The sequence below is a fragment of the Dendrobates tinctorius genome, unplaced genomic scaffold (assembly GCF_039654945.1).
Source record: "Dendrobates tinctorius isolate UK_male_01 unplaced genomic scaffold, ASM3965494v1 ptg000069l, whole genome shotgun sequence".
In the NCBI taxonomy this organism is placed as follows: Eukaryota; Metazoa; Chordata; class Amphibia; order Anura; family Dendrobatidae; genus Dendrobates; species Dendrobates tinctorius.
This window is the reverse complement of record NW_027361737.1, coordinates 18,724,530-18,741,643: the sequence shown is the minus strand read 5'-3', so window position 1 is coordinate 18,741,643 and position 17,114 is coordinate 18,724,530. Positions and strand designations below refer to the sequence as shown.

The 17,114-nt window shown below is 37.0% G+C and overlaps 1 protein-coding gene across 2 annotated transcripts in view; it reads left to right on the top strand.

Annotated features, from left to right (window-relative positions):
* The window catches only part of PAX3 (paired box 3), a 70,638-nt gene that overhangs the window by 41,749 nt on the left and 11,775 nt on the right, over positions 1-17,114 (top strand). For both annotated transcript variants that reach the window (XM_073581120.1, XM_073581119.1), the window contains exons 5-7: positions 12,115-12,323; positions 13,960-14,125; positions 14,244-14,458. In XM_073581120.1, coding sequence (XP_073437221.1) covers positions 12,115-12,323; positions 13,960-14,125; positions 14,244-14,458 — 590 coding nt within the window. The remainder of the gene's footprint in view (positions 1-12,114; positions 12,324-13,959; positions 14,126-14,243; positions 14,459-17,114) is intronic.

The following is a 17,114-nucleotide window of genomic DNA, read 5'->3' as shown; positions in this document are numbered from 1 at the left end:
GGCGCGGAGAGGGATGAACCTGGCGCTCTGATAGACTGCGCCCATTCAACGTGTCTTTTCAAGGCTGTTTTCAGAGACTCAAAGAGAATGAGCCAGGGGAAGGTCAAGTAGAAAAAAGGGCCAAAGAAACAGCCCCTATTTGTTCGGAGTATTAGCCAAGCAAACTGCAAAAAGCAACAAAATGATACTGTTAATGGAGTAGCCAGACACAGACTTGTCAATCACGTAGTGTGAACCGCATTAGACGCACCAAGGCTCGGCTCTGTAAACGTACCCAATTATCTTGGGGAAGCCACAAGCTGGAATTAATTGTATTATATATCCCCCTGCTTAGAAGGGTGATACATACACATTTTAATTATGCCATAGCGGACATGCTGAAAGTGAACATGGTTACTTATTTTCCCATAGAGATTACATTTCTAATTTTTACCTTTGTGTTTTAGAGAAACAGTATTTAATATGTTAATCTTATCATAAATGAACTCTATAATATACTATACATTACGTTATTATATTAATAACAAATAATGCAAAAAATGATAATTATAAATTTATATTTAATTTATAGCTTATTATATGTAGAAATCTCACAGCTAAATACCATTATTATAAATGCTTTATTGATAAATAGGGTTATATGATAATCATCCCACAGGGCTGTAAAGAATTGACATCCCTACAGAATACAAGCAGCATTTATAGCAGCATGACATGGGGTGTTGTGATGTGCTTCTGGTCATTGTGAAAGAATACGGCTGGAAATGAGACCTGTATCCCGCCGGCAGTTTCTACCAGCAGGAAATTTTTGTCAAGGGTTAGGCAAAGTTTACAGCTGCCTAGGCCATCAGGAAAAAAAAGGCTTAAAATTGTAAATTGCAATGCTATGAAATGGCATGGAAGGATATTGGGGCTGAAGGCAGTGAGAAGAATGATCGTTTATCAAACAGCTAACATTCTGGATTACATGGTGTGAAAATGGTAGGGTGTCTACTCAAACCCCTGCCATAGGCACAACGTGCACCCATCCCCCAGCACCCACTTGTGGTACATGTGCCAACATTACATTAGGTATTTTTACTTTTTTTGTTATTTTAAAATATAGTAATTTATTTTATTAGGGAACTTTAATGAACCCTAACTAAGAAGTACGACACCTGTGTATGAACACAATAATGTATCATGTAAAAAAAAATTCATTTGACATTCTAGTTCTTGTATTCGTGAAAGCTTCAGTTCCCATTACTGAAATATAAGTCTTAGGTTGGGTCATAAGACAGGAAAGTGCCTGAAACATTTTCCTCTGTGGTCAGCTTAAATATTTATTATTACTAAGACATGCATGTTATTGTTAAGCAGTTATTCGGAGTCTTTGGATTTCACTGACTGCAAGAATGGAAACATAAAGGTGAGCAGATCGGATGTCGTGCAGCCAACAATTAGGAACATTTATGACAACTGCACCATTGAAAACCAGGGCACGAGCCATAGCAACCTGTGACGATTTTAGCTGTCAACTGGCCAACTTGCCATTAATAGGGCATAATGCCAAGGCTGATTGGCATTGGCTATCAACACTAAATCTTTAATGAGCATTACTCTTGGTAAATATCATGGACCGTTAAAATCTGAGAAAATAAAATATTACTTTGTGACAATTTGTAATAGTAGTCTTCTTTTAATTAATGACATGTTTCCATGACTTCAAGTTTGATTTTACATGCATGAGACTTGTCTGCTCTCCTAGTGTTTTCTCTGGGTCATCTGGACTTTGCCTATATTTACTATAAGTTAAATGGTTTGTTATACAGTTTATTTCATGTGAATAGGTCCAGAACTGGCATCACCACCCGGCACACCCGGGCAAGTGCCTGGGCCCTCAGCAAGCGGGGGGCCCACTCGCCTTTCGGAGACATAGGCATGCTATGGGGCCCAAGAGTTGGGGAGAGGCCCCACCATTATGCTTGAAATACTTACCTCCCCATGTTCCTCCGCCGATCCGGTCTCTTCCGCATCTTCTGACTTTCTGACATGACATCTCAGGGCAGAGGGTGCAATGACATCATTCCAGTACGCCCACTGTGCTGAGCAGTGCAGAGGGTCAGAAGATGCTGAGGAGACCGGAGCTGGAGCCAGCAAGGAATGAGGAGAAGTGAGTGTTTGATTATTTATTTTTTATGTATGGAACAATACATGAGGCCCATTCTGTATGGAGCATTATATGAGGTCAATTCTGTATGGAGTATTATACGAGGCAATGGGGCCCATTCTGTATAGATTATTATATGGGGCCCATTATTCTGTAAAAAGCATTATATGGGACCCATTCTGTATGGAGCATTATATGGGGCCTTTATACTGTATGGAGCAATATATGGGTTCCATTATTCTGTATGGAGCGTTATATGAGGCATATTATTCTGTATAGAGCATTATATGGGGCCCATTATTCTATGTGGATGATTATATTGGGTCCATTATTCTGTATGAAGCAATTTATGTGGCCCATTACTCTGTATGTGCAGTATAGTTATATGAGGGCCCAATCTGTATGGAGTATTATATGGGACCCATTCTGTATGGAGCATTATATGAGGTCTATTATTCTATATGGAGCATTATATGGGGCTCATTATTCTGCATGGAGCAATATATTGGGTTCATTATTCTGTTTGGAGCATTATTAGGGGTCCATTATTCTGTATGGAGTGCTATATGGTGGCCCGGTATTCTGTATGGAGCAATATATGGGGTTCATTATACTATATTGAGCACTATATGGGGCTCATTACACTGTATAGAGCAATATATGGGGCCCATTATACCGAATGAAGCAAAATATGTTTTATACTGTATGAAGGACTATGTGGTGCCCATAATACTGTATGGTGGACTATGTGGTGCCCATAATACTGTATGGTGGACTATGTGGTGCCCATAATACTGTATGGAAGACTATGTGGTGCCCATAATACTGTATGGAAGACTATATGATGGGCATAATACTATATGTAGGTCTATGTGGTACCCATAATGCTGTAATACTGTATGGATGACTATGTGGTGCTCATAATACTGTATCGTGGACTTTGTGGTGCCCATAATACTGTATGGATGACTATGTGGTGCTCATAATACTGTATGGAGGACTATGTGGTGGCCATAATTCTGTATGTAGGAATATGTAGTGCCCATAATACTGTATAGAGGACTATGTGGGGTCCATAATACTGTATGGAAGACTATATGGTGGGCATAATACTATATGTAGGGCTATGTGGTGCTCATAATACTGTATGGAGGACTATGTGATGTGATGCTGTATGTAGGACTATACTGTCCGATCTAAAATTATAATTCTGAAGCCACTCTGCGTGCTTTGTGCTGCGTGGATTTGCCAGTATCTGAGCTATTGTAGAATTTACAATAGATATAACTCATGTAATGTAGGACGTAAGTGAAATCTTTGGCATTGTACTATACCAATTTTTCTCTGCTGGCCCTGAATATGTCCTCAGTGGGAAAATTAAACTGCGTGATCTATCTGTTATCTATCTATCTATCTAATCTTTGGATAGAATTGTAATAACAGAAAGTGTTAACATGTTTGCATTAATTGGTTAACCGTCAAGCTTTTCTGCTATTTATATATATATATATATATATATATATATACAGTTAGGTCCATGTTTTACAGATGATGTGGTATGCTTTGGATCATGAGCTGTACCATGCCTTCGCCATACTTTTCTCTTTCCATCATTCTAGTAGAGGTTGATCTTGGTTTCATCTGTCCAAAGAATGTTCTTCCAGAACTGTGCTGGCTTTTTTAGATTTTTTTTAGCAAAGTCCAGTCTAGCCTTTTTATTCTTGATTGTTATGAGTGGCTTTCACCGTGCAGTGAACCCTCTGTATTTACTTTCATGCACTCTTCTCTTTATGGTAGATTTGGATAGTGATACGCCTACCTCCTGGAGAGTGTTGTTCACTTGGTTGGCTGTTGTGAAGGGGTTTCTCTTCACCATGGAGATTATTCTGCGATCATCCACCACTGTTTTCTTCCGTGGGCGCCCAGGTCTTTTTGCATTGATTAGTTCACCAGTGCTTTCTTTCTATCTCAGGATGTACCAAACTGTATATTTTGCCACTCCTAATGTTGTAGCAATTTCTCGGATGGGTTTTTTCTGTTTTTTGCAGCTTAAGGATGGCTTGTTTAACCTGCATGGAGAGCTCCTTTGACCGCATGTTTCCTTCACAGCAAAATCTTCCAAATGCAAGCACCACACCTCAAATCAATTCCAGGCCTTTTATCTGCTTAATTGAGAATGACTTAACGAAGGGATTGCCCACACCTGTCCATGAAATAGCCATGGAGTCAATTGTCCAATTACTTTTGGTCCCTGTAAAAACATGGTGGCACATGTTAAGGAGCTGAAACTCCTAAACCCTTCATCCAGTTTTAATGTGGATACCCTAAAATGAAAGCTGAAAGTCTGACTTCAGCTGCATCTGAATTGTTTTGTTTAAAATTCATTGTGGTAATGTCTAGAACCAAAATTAGAAAAATGTTGTCTCTGTCCAAATATATATGGACCTAACTGTATATATATATATATATATATATATACATACACACACACAATATATATATATATATATATATAAATTTAACATGAATTTTTAACACACAGAGTATATACATATAATTAACTAAGACTTGTATAATTTTCACCCACGTTGTCTCACTAACTATGACTTCCTGAGTGACATATGTTATTCTGCTTGATGTTATCTGGGTTTGCCATGTGCAGGCATCAGTAATGTATTGTATCCATGGTTTGGAGGAGCAGAATTGGTTAATGTGTTATTCAGTGAGAGCAAAGGAATTCTGCTATAGAGAGGTCAGAGGTTCTTATAGCCAAGGCAAAGGGTATTGGAAGATGTATATTAAATGCATGTCAGCTTGTGGATTGTGAAAGTAAAGCCGGTAGTCGATTAAAAGGGACAAGGCATTTTAAGATGCCTGATCATTGAGCTCAGGGTCAAAGTTTATCTTTGGGTCAGTAACACATTCCTAGCCCAATTGTTGTCCTTTTTTAGATGTCCTGAAATGGACTCTCACTGAATGATTTTCCAAACAAAATAATTGGTTGAAGTTAGAAAAGAGAAGAAAAGACTGTTTATAAGGAGGGTTGACACTAAGGATTGGAAGAAAATGTACAAAAAGGCATTTATTAAAAGTGACGAAAATCTATGTGATTTTCTATATGTATGTAGATAGATATATTTGCATCCTAAATGTATTTAAGTAGAAAAAAGAGGCTTTGCACGAAATCTTTCAGAGCTCAACATGGTAAACAGTAGCTACATTCAGTTAGTGAATATAGGAAAGAGCAATTCATGTCGGCCTGGGGCATACACTTCAGAAACGCAATGCTTATGTCTCTCTCACATGACTTTATGACATAATAAGATGGCTGTATATATAGTAAAGGCAAGTACTAAGAGGCTATTGTTATGGACATATCGGGAGAACCCATATAGTAACTTGTCCTGTAATGTAATGTAACTTCCATTAAATTAGTGCTAATATCTTTTTACTTTTTTTTTTTAATCTTTTTATTTTTTGCTGCATGATGGCATTATTCTAACCTTTACATTACTTTCTTGTTGTTTGTTATAATTATTACACTTAAAAGTGTTTCCACTAAAAATAAAAAACTTATATATAGTTGTAAACATTTAAAATGATCATTTCTGTTTCAAATACCATTATGATTGCAGTTCATTATCACTTAATTTTATTCACAATCTTCAGAATGGTAAATGGGGCCATCCAAGCAACAAAATGGAACTTTGAGGGGCATCCTATTACACTCCTGTTATTCAGAAATCTTAGGGGCGATCTTCTAACAATGCACAAATATATGAAGGGACAACACAGAGACCTTTATAATGATCTTTTAACACCGAGGCCCGCGACGGGCACAAGGGGGCGTCCTCTATGTCAAGAGGAAAGAAGATTTAACATAATCACAGACGCAAGGACTATGATTCTCTCTGCTACATGAGGTCGGAATGGTTGATTCACTACTAAAATTTAAGAAGGTCCTGGAAGTCTTTCTTGAAAAATATGACATTACAGGTTATGGGCACTAGATTCTGCGATGGGATGTGGCGTTGATGTAGGAAACTAGTCTGATTGTTGTTTGTGGAGTCGCAAAGGAATTTTTCCCCTAATATGGAGCTATTAGCATCTGCTTCATGGGGTTTTTGCCTTCCTCTGGATCAACATAGTAAGCTATAGGTTGAACACGGTGGACTTAAGTCTACCTTCAACTATAAAAACCTATGAAGCTATGAAACTGTGAAAAATTTAAATTTTAGACAAATTGGTTGTTGCTCTTACAAAATTAAGAAATGGGAGACAAGATTTATTCATACCTTGATATAAGAAGATCAATCAACTTACTGAATACTTTTGGGGCTTATAGGATAAGAACCTGATAAGGTTATATTAGTGAATCTAAGCAATAAAAGGCTATATTGACTTTACTTGACAGTGACATCATGTTATAACCTGTAAATAATCTTCAAATTGTCTACAGATAAAAAATTGCATTGTTGGTGGTATTTTGCAACCTACCAAAAAGTTGAATATTACGATATATGTTAAATGGTGCTGACGTTTAGTTTTCTGCACTGCCTTCAGCATAGCAGAGGTTAAGACGTATTGTTATATAGTGCGTTTCATAGTTTGAGGATGCCCTAGTACTTGCTAGACAGTGTTTGGGGCAGCTGTACGTTTTGCCTTCTTAGTCAAGTAATTTCTTTTAACAAAATGTTAAGCACAGATGGGGCTGTGGCTGTCACTTCCCCATTATTGTCTGTGCAGCTGTTGGGCCTCAATTCACTGTTTTATGTATTCAGACAGTTACTTAGTGGAGACTCTCTGAAAGCCTGGTCCAGCCTCTAATCGCCAAATAAAATGGCCATTTGTCTCCTCTTCCTATTGTTTTGTTTTGGTAACACATGTCACAAGCTCAATTACCCAGTTCATTAACAGCTCCCACTGGACATGATGATTGGGGGAGTCTGGATAAGGTAGCTGGTTGGGCTACATACTCAATAATATACTCTTCCTACAACTGTAAACAAAAGTTTGGGTTGGACCTGAAATTTAATGAGCTAAAACTCTCACTTCATTATGTCCCCTCATCCATCCTGGTTGTGTATGGGTTTTACAATTAGTCTAGAACTTACAAAAAAAAACCCTCAAAACAATAAAAGCAAAAATAAACAAGTGAAATAAATAAAAATTACCAAAAAAATAAAATAATATAATAACACAAAAAAAGCAGTGTGATGAAAAGGTTAAATTAAAATACACATTATAGAGTTAATTTCTGAATTGTATAAAGAAGACTTGCCTACCTGTAATTCATGTTATTGCATTACACCTATGTTGAACCTCGGAACTTGCTTGTTTTTATTTTTATTTTTTTTTGGAAATGTAAGTGAATTGAGCAAATTGTTCAAATTCTTTGGGTTAGTGTTTAATGTAACTCATCTTTTGAATTCCTAACTGGTGAAAAATATCTATAGCTCATTAAATTTCTATTTAACAATGCAGGATTTTCACAATTTCATGGTTTTTTTGCAGTGAAATAATATTTTCACGGCTGACAATTTCCATGAAATTTGTCGCCACCGTGAAAAATAGACAGAACTATGGTTGTTTGTGCGGACAGGATCAATGGAGCTTTCCTAGACACCCTGAGCACTGTGCTCATTCACATGAGATTGCTGCAGACACTCGTAGCACTGTTCTGTAGTCTTCAGTAATGTTAAGAAAATGAAATGAGCAGCAGACATCATGCCCACCAGAACCGGAGAATTCTTACGGTTAACCTCCACCATTATGTTCACAGTAAAATACAATTAAATATTTCATATTTGCCATTAAGACAAATGCACATTCTTCTTCTTATTATTACAAACAATGCACACTGTTAAGAGTAATTGCAAAATAATAAAGTACAAAATATAAAAAAATTAAAATGTAATAATTTATTTTATTTACACGAATAATTTGTATTACGTAAAAGAAACAAAACATTACATTTCCAAAGTCATTTAATCTGTATATAGTTCAATAAGAATTTAGTTACTGGGGATAGTTTCAGAATCAGATTTTAATTAGCTTATTATACAAATGACTGGTAAATATTTATTTTCTTAAAATTGTACATGTGCTTATGTATCAAAAAACTCATAACACATTTGGAAATGTTGTACTATATACAAACATGTTGTGATAATTTTCCATTAAAAAATGTTTAATACCTGAAAATGCAATTAGAATGTAAGGTCAGATTTTTTTTTAATATTTAATATTATATCATTATGACCTTTAATATAAAATATAGCCTAAATTTAAGAAGGCAAATAAATTATGGTCAATATATATTTAGATTTTCATTGTATTTAGTTTATTATTCAAATTAGGAAATGTATGTGTTCCAGAAATTATATTATTAATATGATTATATTAACTTATGAATGTGTATCAATTGGGGAAATAATATATAAAATATTCTATTATTTTAGGATCGATAATTGCTTAATATATACTATGGTATCTTGAAAGAAAACTGAACTTAAAATCTTAAAAATCGTGTGTGTGAAATGTTCTTTAGATTTTCAACTTAACTTCAGTTTTCTTTCTAGATACCATACAGTAGTATTTATTGAGCAGGCTATCGGTCCTAAAATAATAGAATATTTACTATATTCTTTCCCCAATTGTTAGACATTTGTACATATAATATATATTTTATCTTGTATAAAAAGTTTATCAAGCCGTTATGATGTCTATTCTCTTGATGTCTATAGAAGGGGATCATGATAAATGTAGATTTTTGTGGACTACAGGGTGGGGTTACAACTCCAGGTGCTAAATGATCTAGAGTAGAGGGTCTTGGATTAACCCCTACTGTGAGCTCATTTCACACCCTCCTTTTTAGCTTCCCCCACTTCACCCAAAAAAAAAGAAACTTTCCTTCCTTCCCCCTTTTTGCAGTCCAGTTTTCTTTGTGTATGCTACTCCCTGCCAGGCAGGTGTCAGAGGCCTGAATGCTGGTATAGACTTTGTTAATGGATACCACAGATGGAGCGTGGAAATTGGTAGAAAAGGCCCCAGCCACAGGCCATTTCTCGGGGGCCCCAACAAAGACAAACCAAGTAAGTCAACAAAAAAATCTTAAAAGACCACAAAAGCTGGGTGTCATTTACTGAAGGCTGGCAAGAGGAGTTATGCCCTGTGTAACATAAGTTCTTGTATTGCTAATGTGACACTTCATCTTTAAACATGGCTTCTGATGTAACTATATATATGGGGCGACTTCACCATACCGCTGCTTTAGTATGGCACAATGAATTGTTAAAAGTTCAATAAATCTAGGTGACTCTGAGAACCTACCTCTATACTGTACAGAAATGGCATAAACAAGACCAGAACTATTCTGAAATACATTAGTATGCCATGATGGATGATGGAAACTCAAGTTTTCCTCCTTGTCACATAGTAGATTGTCACCTATCAAACAAGAACGATGTATATAAAGGCTAATATATAACATATCTGGTAACAAAGCTCAGCTGTAATGAGAAATGATAAGATTATGATCACACTGTTGTGAGCCGATTCCTACTGGTTCTTAGATTTCTAATCTCAACCCTTTCAATCATCCATGACTGTGAAGGCCTTCTAATTTAGTTCTCTAAACCTCTTCTGATTTTGTAAGGAATGTTACAATTTCTGTTTCTTGTTTGTGTGGACTTACATTTTTCAGATCCTCAGGAATATTTTCCATGATATTATTCTTTACACCATAATTTTGAAAGCTTACATTTAGCCTCCTAGTTGCGTGGTGGTAGACATCTGTAACCTTTCTGAATCCTTGTGGCAAACAACGGGTAAAGTCGTGCTCTCAAGACTCTGGATTAGAAAAGGGATTTCGTTAACAATGAGATCAAGGGCAGAAAAGTTATCTAAAGCCAGCCTGGCTGGATTACAAAGTTCTGCCTTTTAAGAATAAGTGGCAGCATTGGCCTGGCTGTGAAGTTTAATTAAAAGAAGTTCCAGAATTAGAGACTGCTCTCATGTCCTATAACCCCTCATGACCTAGGCTGTAGCCTCAGGAAATATTTGTGTGTGCAGTACTGCAGCTCAGTGTCATAAGTCACTGGTCACATGAGCTTCTGTAATTGATTGTATCCCAAGCCAGACAAAAATGTAAGATTTTTTTTAAACAAAATCTCAGATTTATAATATAAAAGGGTAATAGCTTAGATTTATGTTAAAAAAGGGTAATGACTTTTAGAGGCACCATGATTTTGATTCATTTAAGCAGATATAATAACTGAAACGTATTGTTGGTTATTTGATGTGATTGAGTGGTTTGGTATCATTATTTAAAGATTACTTAGATAATTCAGTTAAAAGGTACTCCAGATTGAAAGAAGTCATCACCTCTCTACTGGATGGTTGATAACTTCTAGATTGGTGGGGGTCCAAAGGCTGGGATCTTCACCATTTGCCAGAATGAAGAGAAAAAAGAGAGACAAGTGCATGTAGGGTGATACAGCGTTGGGTAGAGGACGTTATGGGGAGGTGAGACCATGTTGTACATGTCATAATCCCATTATATGCACCAAGAGTACACAGCGGCTGCGGTCACGCCCGTGGATAGAAGGAAATCTTCATCTGCAAATATATTTTTTTCAAAAGAGTTTGGTTTGAACTTGAAACGCATAGTAAATCTACTGTTGAATACTACCACAGCCTGGAACAACTACTATTCCAGAAGCAGTGCGCTCAACCAGAACCGTCCATCTCTTTTTACTCCTTAATTGCCAGTATAAGGCACATTTAGGCCCAGTAGAATAAAGGGTCAGTGTGCAAGCTTGACTGCTCTATGGGAATGACAGAGAAAGCTGACTACTGAGTTTTGCCAGTTCCATAGATAACTAATGGAATGGTTGTAATGCATCTGCACTGTCAATCATTTTTAAAGAAATAAAAGTACCCAGTCTTGACAATTGGTGCGAGTCCAGCAGCTGATCCTCACCGATCTAGAACTTATCATCTATCTTGTGATAATTACTTCCAACCAGAATACCCACTTAAGGTGGCCATATACATTAGAATTACACCAGTTTGACTGACAAAACCTCTGCTATGTAGGACATGTGCAGCTGACATTCATTTGGCCTATGTCAGACGAGAAGTGGATTAGGCATGGAAAATTCAACATGCCTAATCCGAATTCTTTCTCAAAAAATTAGCCAGTACCTGCCACTTTCAGCTTACAACCCTCTTCCCATTAGGAATACACAAATACTCAATTGAACTGAGTGTGCATGGGTATATGGGATTGGGTGGAATAACTGTTGTCCAACAACTATTGAAATTGTATGGTCAACTTTACCAACATCTAAGTCAGTTATGTGTATTTTGCTGACATATCTTTCATATATCATTATACTCTAATGTAATGACTGGGATAACAAAGCCCGCTGCTAGGGACAAGCAATGATGTAGAACATGCCATAAGGGTTTTTGGTAAAATTGAATGATAAATAACAGCTTAGTGGATTGAAGAATGACCTCTGGCCAAATTTACTCCCCGTTGCCTATTTTGATGTATAAAGCCAGATACTATGATGTGATATTTTTTCCGCTGGGCTTTGCTACAAAGTTCCTGTTTGTTTTGTACGACTGTTACATAGGCAGAGCCAAGTTTTAGTTTAAAAGTCACTGTTTTCTTTCCCATGGTCTAAAACAAACTTGATAAACGCTGTATTTCTGTCATACAACAGATTGCCACAAGAGACCGTCCTCGCAGTTCTCAGTTGGCTTTGATCGAGAAACTATTTTCTGGCCAATATAGTTAACCATTAAATAATCAGGAACAATATGTTTCAAAGAAAGGATTTAGCCACTATTCAGTTAAGGAATTTGCATTGTCACTTTTTTCTAAATTTTGGAATGTTTGATCACTTTGGTACTAATTATTGTAGGCTTTGACCTTTCTAATATGTTTCTTTCAGCTCCTTCATCCCCTCAGTCTGAAGAAGGTTCTGACATTGACTCTGAACCAGACCTCCCCTTGAAGAGGAAACAGCGTAGAAGCAGGACCACATTCACAGCTGAACAGCTGGAGGAACTTGAGAGAGCATTCGAGAGGACTCATTATCCAGATATTTACACTCGGGAAGAACTTGCTCAAAGAGCCAAGCTAACCGAGGCCAGAGTACAGGTAATGTTCACACTTCTACCTATTCAGGAACATCCTGGATCAGTTTAATATTGAGATCACTATATGGTCCCTGTTGTGACAGATAACAGTCATTTCCACCAGGATGGTTCATTTTCTTGTACTATGAGATACAGTAAAATATCTATGACCAATAGAAGTAGTCTTTAACATACAGACCCTCCAGATTTCATTCTGCACATGGTTGTCCTTTAGTCTTGTTCCACAAGAACTCCAACTTACATGTGCATTTGTTCCCATGTTTTCACTTAAAGAAGGATGGTAAAACAATACAGGGCAAGATAGGGGATTAAAACTCATCATGTTAACACAAGAAATAAATGTTGTTGTGTTTCCAAGAGCATTTATTTTCACAAGTTGATGACCCTTACTAGGCAAATGCAGGAGGCTTTTTCCAGCTGTTATAATGTGTCTTTAACCCTCTGACTTCACAACATTCCTTATGGCTTCCTCAGTTCCCGAGAGACTCATAACCTGTCACACTATTACCATGATCTACAGTCTAACAAATTCCCCTGAACATCTAACATATGGGTCTTGAAATGAGCACAGCATGAAGCGGCATATCACTGTCAGTCAGGACCTCTTTGCTGCTGGAGAGGTGCGCTGTGTGTCCTATTACTGCAGCAGTGAAGGAGTTAATTTACCATGGAGGTTTTCTGATTCCTTGTGGGTGCTTTTTTTTTATTAAAGGGACAATGCTGTCTCACCAGACTAGTAAATCTAGCTGGCTTTTATTTTATAGACCTACAACATTGCTAAAACGTGAAACTGTTTTACTGAACTGAATGATATTTGCACATTGGTTGATTATCGTATGGTTTGTGTAAAAAAACTATATATTTTTTTTAAAAGTTCCTTCGCTGTCAAGATGTAAATGTAGATGTATGGCAATAATTCACATTGCTAATGCAATTGTTACATGGAAATTTCAATCTCAATAAATATAGATCTAGATTTTGAAGATGCATAGGAAACATAAAAAATCACAAAATTACATCTAATAGAATAAATTGGAAATTGCTATTGCACATATGAGGGCTATAACCCACCCTGCAATACATCAATCCCTGCAACAGACTCTTATCTACATCCATCTTGTCATTACCATTGAAGAAGTCCCAGAAGACACTTCTAGACATGAGATAATGACGTAATCCCAGAGGTTTCCATTTATCTATTAGAAAGTTGTATGGCCTTGTTAAATAGAAGAACAAATGGCTCTACTTCTTGCCTTGCAAGGGAGTAATAAACAAATCAGACATAAAACATGCTTCCATTCGTTCCTACATTATGTCTTTTCCCAGACAATAAATCTCCATAAGGCGTCAACAATCATATTGATGAATCTTCCGTGGAGGATACTGTGCATTATTTTGTATCATATCAGTATCAGCCTTTGGAATTTCTGCCTCCACCATGACTCTTATTTCCTGACATGGCCACTGAAAATAGACATCTTGGTGTCCAACTGATTATGTTGGCTCTATAGGAATTTATGATATAAAGAGTGTTGTTTCCGTCTGCCACCTCTGATTAAATGAGACTACACATAAATGTCATTGGACATTTACTTATGGTGTATAGTCTGTAATCTTTATGAACATTTCTCTTATAGGTGTGGTTTAGTAACCGTCGTGCCAGGTGGAGGAAGCAAGCAGGAGCTAACCAGTTAATGGCCTTTAATCACCTGATTCCAGGGGCTTTTCCACCTTCTGCTATGCCAGCTCTGCCAACCTACCAGTTATCAGAAGCTTCCTACCAACCTACATCCATACCACAAGGTAAATCATCACAGATTCCCCAGTACAAAAAAACATTATGTGACTCCTCATGTTACAACTTACCCAAGCTACAGATTTCATTTTGTAACTTATTATGAATATTCCCTCTTTCTTGCAGCTGTGTCTGATCCAAGCAGCACGGTTCACAGACCCCAACCTCTCCCTCCGAGCAGTGTTCACCAAAGCAGCCTTCCTTCCAATCCTGAGAACAGCTCGGCCTACTGCCTGCCCAGCGGCCGGCATGGATTTTCCAGTTACACAGACAGCTTTGTACCCCCATCTGGGCCTTCTAACTCCATGAACCCCACCATTGGCAATGGCCTTTCACCTCAGGTCAGTGGAGTGTTTTCATTCCTATAACTGAGAGCCAGAACCGAACAGGCTGGGCACCTGAGGCAAAAAAGGAAGAAATTGCCAAATTCGAACCATAAAGCGTTCTTTATATGAGCCACATGATTCTGTTTTGCAAATTTCCTTCCTTTTTTTCCTCTTCCACCCCCGCACTGGCTACTTCAAAAGCTGTGGCTTGTAGGCTGTCTTTCAAGTGTTTTTCTTCCTTCAAAATAATATAGACATTTCTGGAGTTAAAAATGACAGTGGCCACAAGGCAAAGAGTCTGAGGGAACTGCACAACAAAGATCACAATGTCTTGCACGCAGCACACATCACGAGCAAGGGCTAAGTGTTATTTACTCCCAAGATGTTCCAGATCTTCTATTCCTCTATGAGCAATGTGTTACTATGTGCTGTATGTGTAGCAAAATTATCCCTGAAGAACACAGACTTACGTATGGAAGATGTTTAGTTTGACCCATGTACAACTCCGAAGATCTGCTGAGAATATTCTAATAAAAATAGTTTTTATTTCTCATGCTTTAGGACTATTAGCATAGACAAAGAGGTTCATTGACTTCTAAGTCTGGATGAAAAATAAAAAATAAATCCTGTCTTAAAATCTATTAGTGTTTAGGAATTTTGATAAAATGGTATATTGATATTGTTAGGATACTATGTTGATAATATTGGCTTTATAGCTTTTCTCTAGGTGCACTTATAGCCCTTTAAAAAAATCCCAGCATCAATAAACTAAAAGAACACTGCCACCTTGGGAGTATATATGATTCTCAAAGCAATAATTATACTGTTAATTTTCATTCAGAAGAGTTTTGGTGTTCTACTTGGGAATTCCAGTAAAATAAATTGACTTGGTAATTGAGTGTCAAAAGGTTGGTTGAATTTACTACGGTCCACAGCTGCCTGAGGTTGGCTTGACATTGTTAATGTGTGTCTAAACACAGGGATTTTTATTATATCAGAGGGACTAATATTCAGGTGTCTAATAGTTTCTCTGAACGGCATGCAATCTATAATTAAAATCAGGCCTCTTTGTCGGGCTAAGTGGGGGCAGTTTCACAGCTATGAATCCTCCCCAAACACATCTTCCTCTCGGCACTGAGAGGAAACAGAAGGATATTGAGAATGACATAAATGAAAAGTGAAAAGACAATTATACCCAATTACACACTCATCAGCCTGGCTCTAGCACTGAGAGGGCATCTTAATAGGCAGAAAATGAGATTTTAATGGCACAAAGGGGAGCAAAAATAACGACTTGCATCTCTTCCCTCTCCTCTACGTGAGGTTGGAATCTTGAGACAGTTATAGCTACTCTCTGCTAGACAGTGATAAATCTGTGAAAATATAAAGTTCAAAGACTCGAGAGTTAAAAAGGGTGCACAGTCAAATGTGATGGAATAAACATTACTGCCTATGGGCAAAAAACTCATAAAACCTCCTTTTTCTAACAGTAAGTGTAATTAACTTTCACAGCTTTCTTTCTACTGCGCATTAGCAGGAAGCCCAAACTTTTCTGGCTTTTAACACACAGTAGGAGTGAATGACTTTAAAATGAAATAATCATCTTTTCCTAATGTTACGCTATCACATATAAGAAGGCAGCCGAGACCAGAAATTAGTTTCTTAATTAATTGGACCAGAAATGTCTTCTACACACACAGAGACAAGGCTTTTTCATCTAAGTATAAAACATTGATTTACATTTTGAAGCCCAAAAGACAACAAAACAGACAAGGCTATGGAAATTATAACAAAATGTATGAGAAAAAAGCTATAGTAAACTATATAGGCGCCCCTTTGGAAGTTGAAGCCTCTAAACAACCCTTAAGTATCTCTGCTCCATAATTCAAATTTTTGTTATTTTCTTACATAGTTTTGAAATGGTAAATGTCCACCCAGAGACTTGAATTTTTGGACTGAATTCTATAACTGGGAAACAGATAGGACAATTAATGTTATTTAACGACTTCCAATAGTGTTTGATGTGCAGAGATTGAGAAAGCTCATATTTTCATGATGAAATAAAACCACCTGCAGAGGTCATTAAAGTGATGGAGAGTTCCCTCTGGTTTGCTCATCAACATCTGGGACACAGAGTATTCCAATTCTGGTCCAAGTGTATAATTATGATCCTATACTACAAAATGAGAAAAATAGACAGATAGGGTGTCAGCTATCATTGGGTTTGTTTTAATTTCCAGTCCACATCTACATTTGGCTTTATATTTGAAGCTTACATTATAGCGTCATGTATTATTGGATATGGAAAGAGGACAACTGTTATGGGTTTTATTTTAATAGTATATATCGAAGATGCTATAGATTAAGCATATTGTATTTGTGTGCATTTTAATTATTAACCATGTAGTAAATAGTCTACAGTTGAATTTAACCCTACATCAGGCGCATCGCTGGTGCACCAAAGTATGGGTGCAATGTGCCTCACAGAAAAATCACCTATAATATCTAGTTATCTAAATTTTAGGGCTCTAAAAGTAATCAGTGATATTCATAGGGATGTATTAAAAGAGAGTATACAAAATCAGATCCCATTAAAATTCATTTAATAACCATAAAAGTAATAAAGCAAAAAGAAGCTAAATTTCTCAACCACCGCCAAATAACCTCCAGT